The 13,047-nt window shown below is 36.0% G+C and overlaps 1 protein-coding gene across 1 annotated transcript in view; it reads left to right on the forward strand.

Annotated features, from left to right (window-relative positions):
- The first annotated feature begins 1,002 nt into the window (after positions 1–1,002).
- LOC140246807 (uncharacterized) overlaps positions 1,003–13,047 on the forward strand; it is an 80,759-nt gene continuing 68,714 nt past the window's right edge. The window contains exons 1-7 of the mRNA XM_072326137.1: positions 1,003–1,294; positions 3,765–5,323; positions 6,147–6,308; positions 7,503–7,682; positions 9,875–10,057; positions 11,169–11,351; positions 12,403–12,540. Coding sequence (XP_072182238.1) covers positions 1,003–1,294; positions 3,765–5,323; positions 6,147–6,308; positions 7,503–7,682; positions 9,875–10,057; positions 11,169–11,351; positions 12,403–12,540 — 2,697 coding nt within the window. The remainder of the gene's footprint in view (positions 1,295–3,764; positions 5,324–6,146; positions 6,309–7,502; positions 7,683–9,874; positions 10,058–11,168; positions 11,352–12,402; positions 12,541–13,047) is intronic.

Here is a 13,047-nt window from a genome sequence, read left to right on the forward strand (position 1 = left end):
TTGACCTAATGCTCTTGGACTATAAGTTCTGCGTACTAACGGTCTTGTGGGTGTGTTGGGGGCGGCGTATAGTGTGTCATTGTGGATTCAGTGCTTTATCTCCGAATTGGGAATTTATTGCCAACCAAGCCATGAGATTAAAAAAAAAAAAAACGAAAATCAAAATCCATTGTAAAAAACGTCGAAGAAGCATTTTTTTGATTACTTTCCAATAAAAATACATAGATTTTATCATTTTGCTGAAATCATGAAATTCAGAATTCTGTGTTGAACTCTGGTTGTCCCAATGAAGCGCTATCAGATTGAACGCGAAGAACCAAAATACACCGTTAAATGTAAGAAAAGAAGCATTTTTGTTAAAAACTAAAAAAAAAAATGAATACATTTTCATATATTTCCATGATAAATTATTTGCACAATTCTGTGATTAGCATTGGTAGTCTAAACCAAGCCCTTTAAGAAAAAACAAGTACATCCACTGTAAAACGTAGTAGAATGTTGACATGGTGATCATGTAGTATGTACGGTATACTACGACGAAAGACCTGTAAGTGTTGAAATTTTTTGTTTAAGTCATACTCGGACGAAACTATGTGAGGCGCTTATTATACGACAGTCAGCGATCACTGAAACGCATAATTTATTGAGCACATACGTCAAGGAAAATAACTTGCAATGCAATTGGATACTATCGTGCATGTCCCCTGTCACGCTTGTAAAGCGATAGGATTTGTAATGAATCACATGCTGGCAAAAGAGTGCATGTGTCTTAATTCGACGTTTTTCGTAACTACCCATTATTACACATTTCATATAGATAGAAACGCATTGATGTTTCCACTAAAGAACACTATTCTCTATTATAGGCATTAATCACGGCTATCATGATTTGCGTCAGGTTGAAGAATCACAATCAAAGCACCGATATTTATGTAAATTAATGCAAATAAAGAGTACAAAAAGTGAACAGGCCCTACTTTTTTTTTCACAAATTATTACAGGATGGCTGAAAAACAGTCGAGTGATGCAGATTCCCTTCTGAAAAAGATTGCCAGAGATATCTCAGGAAATGAAGCCATTCATGACCTTGGGAAAGAGTTGGGCTTCACTTGGGGAGAAATCCAGAACTTCATACGGACTAACAATCCTGGCCATGGAGTAACGAGCTATGGAACTCTCTGCATGCTTCGTAAGTGGAGTGAGGGTGTGAGTCCATCGTCACTTCGATCGGACCTGAGAGGAGCTCTGATGAGAGCCAACCTGGTTCGGACTGCTGAGACACATCTTCAATCGGGTTTGTCAGCACACTGCTATGTAGTATATCCGACAGACATAATAATATAACGATTAAAATAGATGAGAAGTACGCACTGTCATCATTATAACCCTGAATGGTGCCACATGGTTTTCCTTCTGAAAACAGTACATCAGAAAACAATGAATCCTGACTGAAACTGGCCGCAGGTTGATGGCGAACGATTGTAGATGCATTAAATTAATGCAAATAAAGAGTACAAAAAGTACTGTGAAAGAGCAGACTTCAAACTTTAAGATGATGTATAACTCAAATCAAATGAACTCTCTTAACCTATCTAGATATTGGAAATAAGGAACTCACTTCAGAAAAGTGTGAACTGTGAAAAGAGGCTCTGAAGCACATGGTCTATCGAAGCGTTTAATCTTCACCGAGCCTTGCTACCTGTGCAATGAATGGGACAAAAATCAAGTTGAAAACCACCAGTTTAATGACAATGAAGGGATTATCAGATTCAGCTGAAATTGGGCAAGTTCTATTAACACATTCTGTCAATAACAGATTCCAACTTTCAAAACAGTAGTATCATCCTTTGTACCGTTATTAGAGCTGAAAGGGGAGAGCGTGTAGTTTTTTAGTTTTTTAGTTTTTTTTTTTTTTTTTAGAAATGAAAGGGGACTCTAAAGACGCCTAATTACACTATTCTTACAAAAAAGTTCAAGATTAACTGCTAAAAAGCACACTTTCCTATTCATTTTATGATCCCAAATTTTAACATAATGTAGAAGAAGACTTGCTGTTTCAGAAAATATATAGAAGTCAAGATGGACCAAATTGACCCTTTTCACCTATTATTAGTCCTCATACAAAATCAGTGCGCGCGACTTTTTGTTCGTTTTGTGGTGCACGGTCTCATAATGGTCTTTCAGATCGCTTCACTGAGAGATAACTTTGCCACGAAATCACTTCAAACAAAAGTCCTAAATAATTCATGCCGCAGTGATTTCTTTGTGTGTGTGTGTGTGTGTGTGTGTGTGTGTGTGACTGAGACCTATATCCTAAGTTCCTAACATACACAATATTGTATGGAAGTCAAATGATTTGTTGCATAACAACCCCTGACTTATATTTTAATACTACGTTTTACACCATTATTCTAGACTAGGCGTTGAACCTATTAATTTGATTTATCACCATACATGCCTTGGCAATTTGGTCAGTCCACGTAACATTATATGTGACCGTGTATCACAAAAGCAACTAAAATCGCACCTCTTGATTTTATTTGAGGACTTAAAAAAAGGTGAAACGGGTCAACCAAGTCGATCTAAAGCTATCCATATATCTTCTGAAATAGCTATTCTTCTTTTACGTTGTTCTTGAGTTTCGGATCATAACATGAATGGGTTTTTAGCATTTTTTTTTTTTTTTGCCGCAACACTTTCATTGCAGAGTAGTGTGCATAAGTATGTCTAAGAGGCCTCAAGGCTTCTTTTCTCAGCACACACTTTTCCAAAGTGTGCTTCATTTCCAATATTTAGATTAAGAGGTTAGGAGAGTCGATTTGAATTGATTTATGCAGCATTTCAAAGCTTAGAGTCTGTTCTTTCAGAAACCCCCTCCACTAAAAATCAATATTTGGCCACTTATTTTTGGTTTTGTCGTACAGGGTCATTATATGGCCAAATAAATTACTGACCAACACAGAATTGGTAGACATTTTTTTTTTTTTTTTTTTACATTGAGGGGATTTTGTTTGTTTGTTTGTTTGTTTGTTTTTTGCTTGAATCTATATTTGGACTGGCTTTAGTTTTCTATTTAGGGGCCTACTACATCTAAAAGGCTGCAGAGTTTCGACGGGAAAATGCAACGATGCAATCATTATCTACAAACAGAATAAGATCAAAACGTTACGTGAATTTTTGAAATAATTCACACAAGGAATTCAGCGCCAAAGAAAAGCGTTTGTTACGGGTTTCTGAAAGAAAACACTGGTTTTAAATTGAAATCATGTAATTCACAATATGTTTTGTATTTAAATGTGATGCCTTATAAAGGAAGACATGTAATATCCGGAAAGTACTGTATTGTATTCTTGGTTTTGGACAGATCTAAACTCACTAGATGGTAGGCTTTAAAAAGATGTATTTTTTGTCATACTTCCATGCACACGCATACACACACACAAACACACAAAAAAAAATAAATATGTAAATAAACAAATATAAAGTCGGAAAACTGTAAAGTTAGGAAAAGTCGGCTTTTATACGCGCACGTTCCTTGGATCCTTGTATGATCTCCAACTATAATAGCGACTATGATAGCGACGAACTGCATGAGTTTATCTTCAACTTGGCTCCACAATCACCTGATTCGCAGTATATCGATTGACTTTAATGAAAAAAATGACTGATCGGTTTTTTGCGAGGAAATTCTTCATACGTGTATCCATATTGTTGTGTGAAATGCACTGATTTCTCTCGTTCGTTTGCTTTGCTTCTCTTCCAAGGATCAGCGCCAATATCGCCATCACTTACAAAAGAACAGGTACAACAATTCAAAAAACACCTGAAGGAGTACTACAGAGCGTCACGACGCAAAGTCACAGTTGCAGATCCCCTGAACTTTATGGAAAATGTTGACTTGGATGAAATATACACAAATTTGAGTCTGATAAAAAAAAGGAACAAGAAAAAAACTCCAATAAGTTACGAGGATCTTTTGACCAATGTTGAGAGCACAACGCATTCGAAGCGCATTCTGATTGAGGGCGAGGCAGGTGTCGGTAAAACAACGCTGTGCTCCAAGGTCGCCTGGGACTGGTGCGAGGGTAGGATTCTCCAGGATCTGGACATGGTGATCGTAATCCCTCTGCGAGATGTCACTGGCGGCAAAAGTATTGGTGATATTGTGGTAGATTATTTGTGTGATTCCAACACAGCAACACCAGACCAGATTGACGACTATGTGTTAAGAAATCCCGAAAACGTATTGCTTGTATTTGATGGTTTCGACGAGTTTGACGGAAATATAAAAAAAAGCAGCAATAGTGAGGTCATCCGCATTCTAGCCTCGGAAAGGTATAAGTCATGTAATGTAATAGTCACCACACGACCATGGAAAAGCCATGATTTCAGGATGAAGAAAGAACTTGCCAAAGCTTATACTTTTATCAGCGCTGAGGGATTTGACGAGGATAATTTCAAGATTTATATCAAGCGATACTTTCAAAATAGACCAAAGGACATCCTTGCAGACAGCTTGATTGGTTTTCTGGAGGAAAATGATATCATCCGAACGTACTTGGCCCCGTTTCCAATTTACTGTGCAATGCTTTGCCTCATGTGGGAAGACTTTAGTGAAGAGAAACGAAAAGAATTGACAAAACTGCAAACATTCTCTGAGATTTTTGGAGAAATGATTTCTTTTCTGAAAGAACACTACGCATCAAAAGTATGCGGAGATTTAGAGAATCCAGAGGTTGCTGATCATTTGACGGAAGCTGGCAAGGCGATTCAACAAATAGGGAAGATAGCGCTGAACGGTTTGTTTGACAGAACGCTTTCATTTCCTGAAAAACATTTTAAAGAGTGCCATGATACCATGGAAACATGCTGCAGAGTAGGGATTTTGACAATAGAGAAAGATATCACCAGAAGGAAGGGTCGGCGCGATGTTAATAGACCATCACTGATTGAGTCAGTAGTTTCTTTCCCCCACAAATTGTTCCAAGAATATGTTGCAGGGGTATATATTGCAAATGTATACGTCAATGACCATGCTGAGTACAACCAGCTGAAACAAAGACTTCTTTCTAAACATAAAGAGTTTCGCTACCTACTCTACTTCGCCTCAGCATTAGGGACAGAACTTGGCCTTGATATCATAAAAGATCTTCGACGGGTGACTTACAATTGTGTGTATTTCTGCATTAATGTTGCGTTTGAATGTCATACTGAGGAGGCCGCCAAAACAGTCGGAGAAGTGTCGGAAGAATACGAGCTATCATGGTATATGCCACAACATACAAAATCAGCAGTAGCATTCATGGTCCGCTATGACCAAGCGGTAAGTGATACGACTTGCATATCAGATATTATCGACTTGAGAAGTGAAATACATGTATGAAAAACGGCAATGTAATTTTGGGGCGTTTTCTTAGTGGTGGCTTCTTCTCTGCGTGATTGAGTGTGAATCCTTTAACCTTGTGTACCATATAATCATTTACATTCTTAAAACTTACGCTGGTTGTCGTTAGCCTACCTTTTCAATTAGATGTATAATGTTGCGTTTGATTTAGAATGGGTTTTCCTCTTATCAATTTGATTGACCTCTGAGTTGATATGAAACTGTTATGAATTGACTGAATCTGTTGTTGATTATATAAATTCGACGTTCAATGCCATATCAACAGCCTGCTTGAAATGTTTCGATCGAACCACGTTACGATGTTTCCCAAATGATAAGAAATATCGACATGCCATTGAGAGAGAAGTGCATCTGCTTCATATTCTTGACAAATCAGACCAATTTTCAAAATGTATCCTGTCTTAATGTCTCGATGCGATATACACTATATCGTACGTACAAGTAGGACTCGAGGTACAATGTGTTATCAATCCATATCTCATTGCCTCACTTCTGGGTCAGCCCCGTGAAGAAATGAAGCAGGGAAGGCATATCTTCTTTTTTCACTTGTACCATCCAGTACCTCTAAAACAAAAAAAAAAAGAAAAAGAAAAGAAAACATGGATGGAGTAATTACGTCTTATTTGTTTCCCCCGTACATTAGATATGTGACTGCTTTTTTTTTTTCTTTATTATTATTGGAATTCCAACTTTATGAACCATTGTTCTATCTACATTAATAAATGTTTCTTTCATACATTAGCGGTCGCTATCTTTTAACAATGTCAACTGCGGTAGAACTGTATCACGTGACCTGGCCGAGGGAATGTGTTCTAGCCGTGTGCTGCGCAAAGTGACAATAAAGCACTCAAAATTCCACGCGGATTTCTACAAGATCATCGGAGACAAGGCTTCGACCTGTCAGGTGAGATCTTCCACGATACTAGTAGTTTCGTAGCTCGCGCCCTGTGCTATACAAATTGACCTTGAAGTGATAAAGAATATACAATATATACGATGTATAAGACTAGTTTCTATGAAGCAAATACGTGCTCCTTCTCGCCGAATCATTGCCTCTCTTTCAGTAGCCACTGTTTGCATTAGGCACAAGTGAATCATGGACGTCATAATTATGTTTTTTGTTATTTTTTTTTCGAAAAATGCTTCTGTAAGTTTTACAATAAATCATTGTTCGACCTAGGGCAATTCATTGTAAGTTTTACAGTAAATTAACGTAAGTTTCGTAGTAATTTACTACGAACGAAAAATTGCTTCCAGTAACTGAAACTATACAAATTACTGTGCAGCTGGGATACCAGAAATTTCTTGTAAGTTATACCGAATAAAAATGTATACAGTGTCTTTAATGCTGAATTGCTATGATAACCAATTATCATTATTGTTATCACTTATTATGACAAAAAATATGGGCCTTTTTCTGGATAAAACTAGCTTTCTACTTGATTACTGTTTGTTTGTTTTTGTTTGTTATTTTTGAGCAGTACACATGTAATTCAGCACAAATGCTGTTCAGTGTATTAAGGGGATCAGAACTCATAGTATTTTTTAAATGTTGGGAGAACCTGCGTTTTTATATAGAAGGCATGTTTTATTGCCTGCACTTCTGTTTTTGTCCCGGGTCAGACAATAGCTGACCAGCCCAGAGGTTCCTGTCATATTCCTATTATTTGGATGAGCTTATGCTTATCGCAAAATCCGGAGCATGCGTGTAAGTACATTCTTTACAACATGGATGATACAGCGTAACATGGAAATAGATACCTTGAAATCACCAAACATAAATTATAATCATTATAAGACGTGATGAGTGGTTAAATTCGACTTATCTATATCGCTTTTTACAAACAAAAATGAGTTGGGACGTTAATTGGATATTGCAACAAAGCACTGATTTTAGACTGTAATAGTTCGAGTTATTTTTTGTGTTGGGTAAATGCTTGTTTGCTTTAACTGATATGTGGTTTTTTTTTCACATTGGTCCCGCAATTACTCAAATTACAGTATATGATTTTTATCGATTTATTTGTATTAAATCTTTTCTTGCGAACAAACTATTTTCCAATTATCATTCGAATCTCGTCAATTTGTCTTTCTACAGCTTCAAGATGTGAGCATATCTATTAAAAGCTGGGATGACGGTTCTCAACATCACTCTCCGATTGGAGGTAACTTGGCAAAATTGGCATTCACTATGCCAAGTCTTTCAAGCTTCAGTCTGGAATGCCCTTACCTGGACGGTGATTTCCTCTCAACAGCCATCGCATCAGCATCATGCCAAGTACGTCATGTCATTACTATGTTAGATTTGATATGCATTTTTCTTTTTCTGACTCAGTCTTTTATTGTTTGATTGATTTAGTCTCTGCATTATTCTGGAGGCATGCTCGGGGTAGTAATTATTTTGTTTGATAGGTGATTACAACTTTTATGTGGCATTAGGCAAGAATAGACTTCTTTATGCATTTGATCTTATTTTGGTTTGATTTTTTTTTTTCGGGTTGTCCGTAATTGGTCCGTCTGTCTGAAGGAATTTTCTTTAACTTATTATGGACATATATTACCAGATAGAGATTCTGAAGGGAAAGATTCGGGCTGTGGCCTGAAGATTTCATTTTTTCCATATCTCTGAAATGGATAAAGGTATTTTCATAAAATCTTGAACATTTGCTTATACTGCATGACAATGATTTTCTTGAGAGGTTGGGGATCAACGGGTCAAAATTGAAAGTCTTAGACTACGTTAAAGAGTTGGTATAGTTTTGGTTGAGATGGGGCTTCAGGTTTCCATTTTTGTAAGAAAAATAGAGCTTTCCATGAAGCATGAATGAACAAACAATATTTTTTTTTTAGGGGGGAGGGAATTCATCTTATTTTTTGATAGAAATTGGTGTTAAAATGGTTTCTGGTACACGTTTATATCTTGCTCAAATGTGAAAATTCATAAGTAAAAGTACGGGCTATGAGTTTTGCTACACGCACAGGATGCGTACATGATACTCATAAAGTGAGATATTAGGGTATTTCTGCCAAAAAGTGTGAAAAATTGCAATTTCAGTGTCAACAGCATGTTCATACAGTTAAGATCGATATAATGTTTCCCTTCTGAAATCATTTTTTTTTTAAGTTAAATTCATTTGAGAGGTTAGACCTGTAAAACATATATTAATAAAGCTATTGGGACATCCAGGATAATACTAGAAATACAATCCGAAGTTGATGTAACCCTAAATATATACCCCATGTCGCCAGAGAAGGAATCGATCATATAACAAGATGTTACTCGTAACATATCATTCAAATCAAATCTTTTGTACCTCATTCCATTGCCCCTCCAGTGCCTGAATGACAAAGAACATTACATTACAATATGATGGTTTGATATTTCTCTAAGAGATCACTTATATCATGTCGCCAAATCACAGTCAGATACGTTACCCTTTTTCAGACGCTTGAGAGAAGATCAAATTAATGCCGCATATCAGTTTCATTTCTTGTCCTAAGAAAGGTCAACCTAACGCATACATGGATATGTTACCTGGCATTTGCTATTAAGTGTAATACTTGTTCATAAAGTTTCCTACATGTTTCCTATGATGTTTGTTATGTCTAAAGCTTGTTGTTTAACAAAAGCATTGCCATTTTGAAGCAACAAATACGCCGACAATCAACAGTGTTTTTTTTTTTTTAAATGCTACCTTCGGCAACGTACTTGATATTTGGTTTTAACATGCAAAAAAAGGAATCTGCGTTTGAAAACGTTTCTAAAGAAGTATATGACCTTTAAAAAATCACACGTTGACTGTTATTTATTCCTTAGGAATTGAAGTTTATTAATTGATAAAGAAAGATAAATGAAATCTTTGATGCTGAATTTAATTTATTTGTACAACGGTAATTGCACACTTTTGCGGAGAATGGCCTATTATGATTATGATCATAATTACACATAAACTGCAGGATGTTATTCTTGTAAAGCTTCACATAATCTTATCGCTTTGATGCAATTCTTTTGCGCCAATCTATCTGATTGTTGGTAGTTTTAAAGGGAAGATGCGCAGGATATATTAAAAATACTTATAAATTTCGTTCTAAATGTTAACCTATACAGACGTGTATGGATAGGTTTGTAAACAAAACATATTAGACAGATGTAAAGTAGCCACTTTTGTTGACTTGTTTGTTGCGCTAAAACACTAACTATGTCATGTCTCGATTCATAGTCATTGCACTTTCTTATGACATTTAAGGACATATATCTTTTCTCCATGGAGTTCATCTGATAGTAATTATATCAAAAATATTTTATTCAACGACAAATTAATGAACGCGACTAACTTTAGAAATAAGATGATCTTTGCCCATTTCTTTTTTTTTTTTGAAAATCATGCAAACGAAAAAACGTTTCTTTTTTGTATTTGATATATTTCATATTTTTAACATCATGTTATGACTATTTTCTGTCTTTTACAGATTCAGGATCTGAGTTTGTCTTTTCACAGCCGGGACGACAGTTCTCAACATCAATCCTCGATAGGCGGTGACTTGGCCCAGTGGGTATTCACTCTACCAAATCTGTCAAGCTTCAGTCTGGATTGTCCCCACTTGGACGGTGGTTTCCTATCTACAGCCAACTCCTCTGCATCATCATGTCAGGTATGTATCTCTGAACTACTATTATGCAGTATTTTCCGCTAATATTCATGTATGTATTAATAATAGGTATTCTAGTTTGTTTAATGACTCTTCAATAATTATACAGTCTCAACAGCCGCTGCTTCGCCATTAAAATGTATGCCATATTGGAGTAATTACTAAACATGTGTGTCTAATAACCTAGGGCCCTGGAAGGTTCTTTGGCACCAACCTGGTGAGCTGTTGTTGTACATTTACACGATGGGGATTGTCTTTGACATGTCTGGACTATTGTAATATTGTGTAATCATTTGACATTGATTGTTTCAAGTTCTTTTGGTATGATAGTGTTATGATATCACTCATCAAGTGTGAATAAGTACTGATGGATGTGTAATTTCTTGTTTCTAACACCTATTGTTGGCGGGTATTGGAGTGAGGCATAACAGGTTCGATGACCAGCGTGACTTCCTCGTGTCTTGAGATTGACCAGTGTACCTTTTAACAAATTTTTCTGCAGTCACGAGTTGATGAATATAAGGTGACTCTATTTGGAATCCTATGTTCAATGATAACACTCGTCACTGAATAAATAACATGCAGATGGTAATAAAAAAAAAAATCGTACAGAGATATCGCCACAAGTTAACAATCACGATGCTGTTAGTGGATCAATGTATATCCTTGTCATTTTTAGCAATATGACATTTCTGTAATAACAAATAATGACGTTTAATTATTGAGATATGAATGGATTAATTGCATAGTGTTCAAATTATAGATAAATTATCGATTAATGTAAAATCAAACGCCATTTTTTTTTTCTGAAATGGAGGAGGTCGAATCCACCTCATGCACTACACAAGGCACACTTCTGTCGTACACATTGCAATAGCATGCGGTAGCATAAAAAAGGAAATTTCGGTTCGATTGAATTGTAATATTAGAGGTCGTTTCATGTTTTTATATCTCCAAGGTTGTAAATGTACACAATTAAAATAAAGTATAGCGAGATGTTGTTCCCGCGTATGCATTAACATTTCTATTTATCTATTCCAATTTATTCTTTTGGTACATGTGTTATTTGTTTGTTTTTTAAAGGAATGTTTTGAATTTTTTCTTTTGTCCATAGATTCAAAATCTCGAGTTGTCTTTTCGAAGTTTGGGTGACAGTCCTCAAGACCAATCCTCAATATGGGGGGACCTGACCCAATGGGTATTCACTTTGCCAAGTCTTTCGAGCTTCAGTATGACATGCCCCTACATGGACGGTGATTTCTTCTCAAAAGCCGTTGCCATAGCATCATCTTGTGAGGTAATATATCTACTGGGACTGTACATGATTTGTATATGGCTGCTATAAAATTGCGTTCTGGATAAATGTTAACCTTTTGTTGGTTTCTTTTGGTTGATTATAGATACATTCTCAGAATAGAATATAACTATTTTGTTTGACAAATAATTCCTAGAAATGCACTTTCCATGTGATACTTACTTGTTGATTTATGTACATCGGTCTTTGTTTGCCACGTGGATGTGGAGTTGTTATACCCAGCAATAAGGACTGCAAATTGTGAGGACATGAATGAATGTTTTTGAAACAATTAAAGTTGTTGCTTGAAAGAAGAACTGTACTATTATCGTATGCAAATAGAGTATTTAACAAAGGGGCGATTGAAACAATGTTTAAACTACCATTGTCGATGTAATATGGATTCACACCGATACATTTGGAATTATGCATATCCGAATATAGCTGTTATGAAGTGGATGATAAAGCTCCTTCTCTGTAATTACGTCATCTACCCTGTGGCAATGGCGAGGATCTTTGACACCAGATTGCCCAGCCCTTGTTATGACTTTTGTAACTTTTTATGTTTTTTTCTTTTTGTTGTTGTTTCTGTTGTAGTCCTGTCGTTATTATTATTGTGATTACCTTATTCTTCAACGTTCGGTGAATGAGAATTTCATATCTTTAGAGACCCTAGATAATGCCCCCCCCCCAAAAAAAAAGGTACTTATGGATGTATGATTTCCTCTTTCTTATGCTTACCTGTTAATAAATACAAAAATAGTCAAAAGACCCCTTACCCTGCATACAAGTGGCTTGCAATTGACCTCAATGTACGCCTTATCATCTGACCAACATTTACTGTGCGTCTGTGAATGTGCTCAACGACAAGATGATCCTCGCTCAAAGTATTTCACTACCCCCCCCCAGAAAAAAAGACACCATCTGTTTAATTATTAAATATCAATGTATTTTTTCAACAATTTGGTTATAATATGATATCATAATATTGTGATTATATAATCAATGTTTTAATTTTGCTTCTTTTTAACGTTGCTTTTTTCTTTCCTTATAGCTTAAAGACAGGGGGACTTCTACAGATCCGGTTCAATGGGTATTAACACTGCCAAGTTTTTCGAGCTTCAGTGTGAACTGCTCCTACGTGGACGGCAATGTCTTCAAAAAAGCTGCCGCTACAGCGTCATCCTGTAAGGTATGTCATCATGGACTACACATTCATATAGTTTACATTAGCACATAAATATTTGCCCCCTCTCACATATCTATTCTTGAGCTGTTTTGCCACCTTTGAACCGTCCAATATAATATCATACATATTATGTATTGGGAACGAGATCAGCGAGAGATACATTTGACGCAACAGAGAACCGTAAAGTGTACTCATAATCATGTAACGAATACGATAAATGTAAATGATTATTAATAGTGTAAATTGAATGGTCGTCTTTTAATATATTACATGAAAATATTGAAAAAAATGTGGCGAGGGACAATTTTTCAGCGATTTTAAATGAACAGAATGATACGAAAAAATAAGTTGCAAGATCATTTACTAGCCAATAGCTATAGAAGTTTTTTTTTTTAACACCAAATTTGTCATCTGTTTTTATGAATTTAACAACTTGTTGGTTGCGCGAAAATATCCTTCGTCACGTTTTGTCTCTGCTTCAGATTATTAAGTTTCATCTAAGTGTTTAAC

Source organism: Diadema setosum, chromosome 3, assembly GCF_964275005.1.
Source record: "Diadema setosum chromosome 3, eeDiaSeto1, whole genome shotgun sequence".
Lineage (NCBI taxonomy): Eukaryota > Metazoa > Echinodermata > Echinoidea > Diadematoida > Diadematidae > Diadema > Diadema setosum.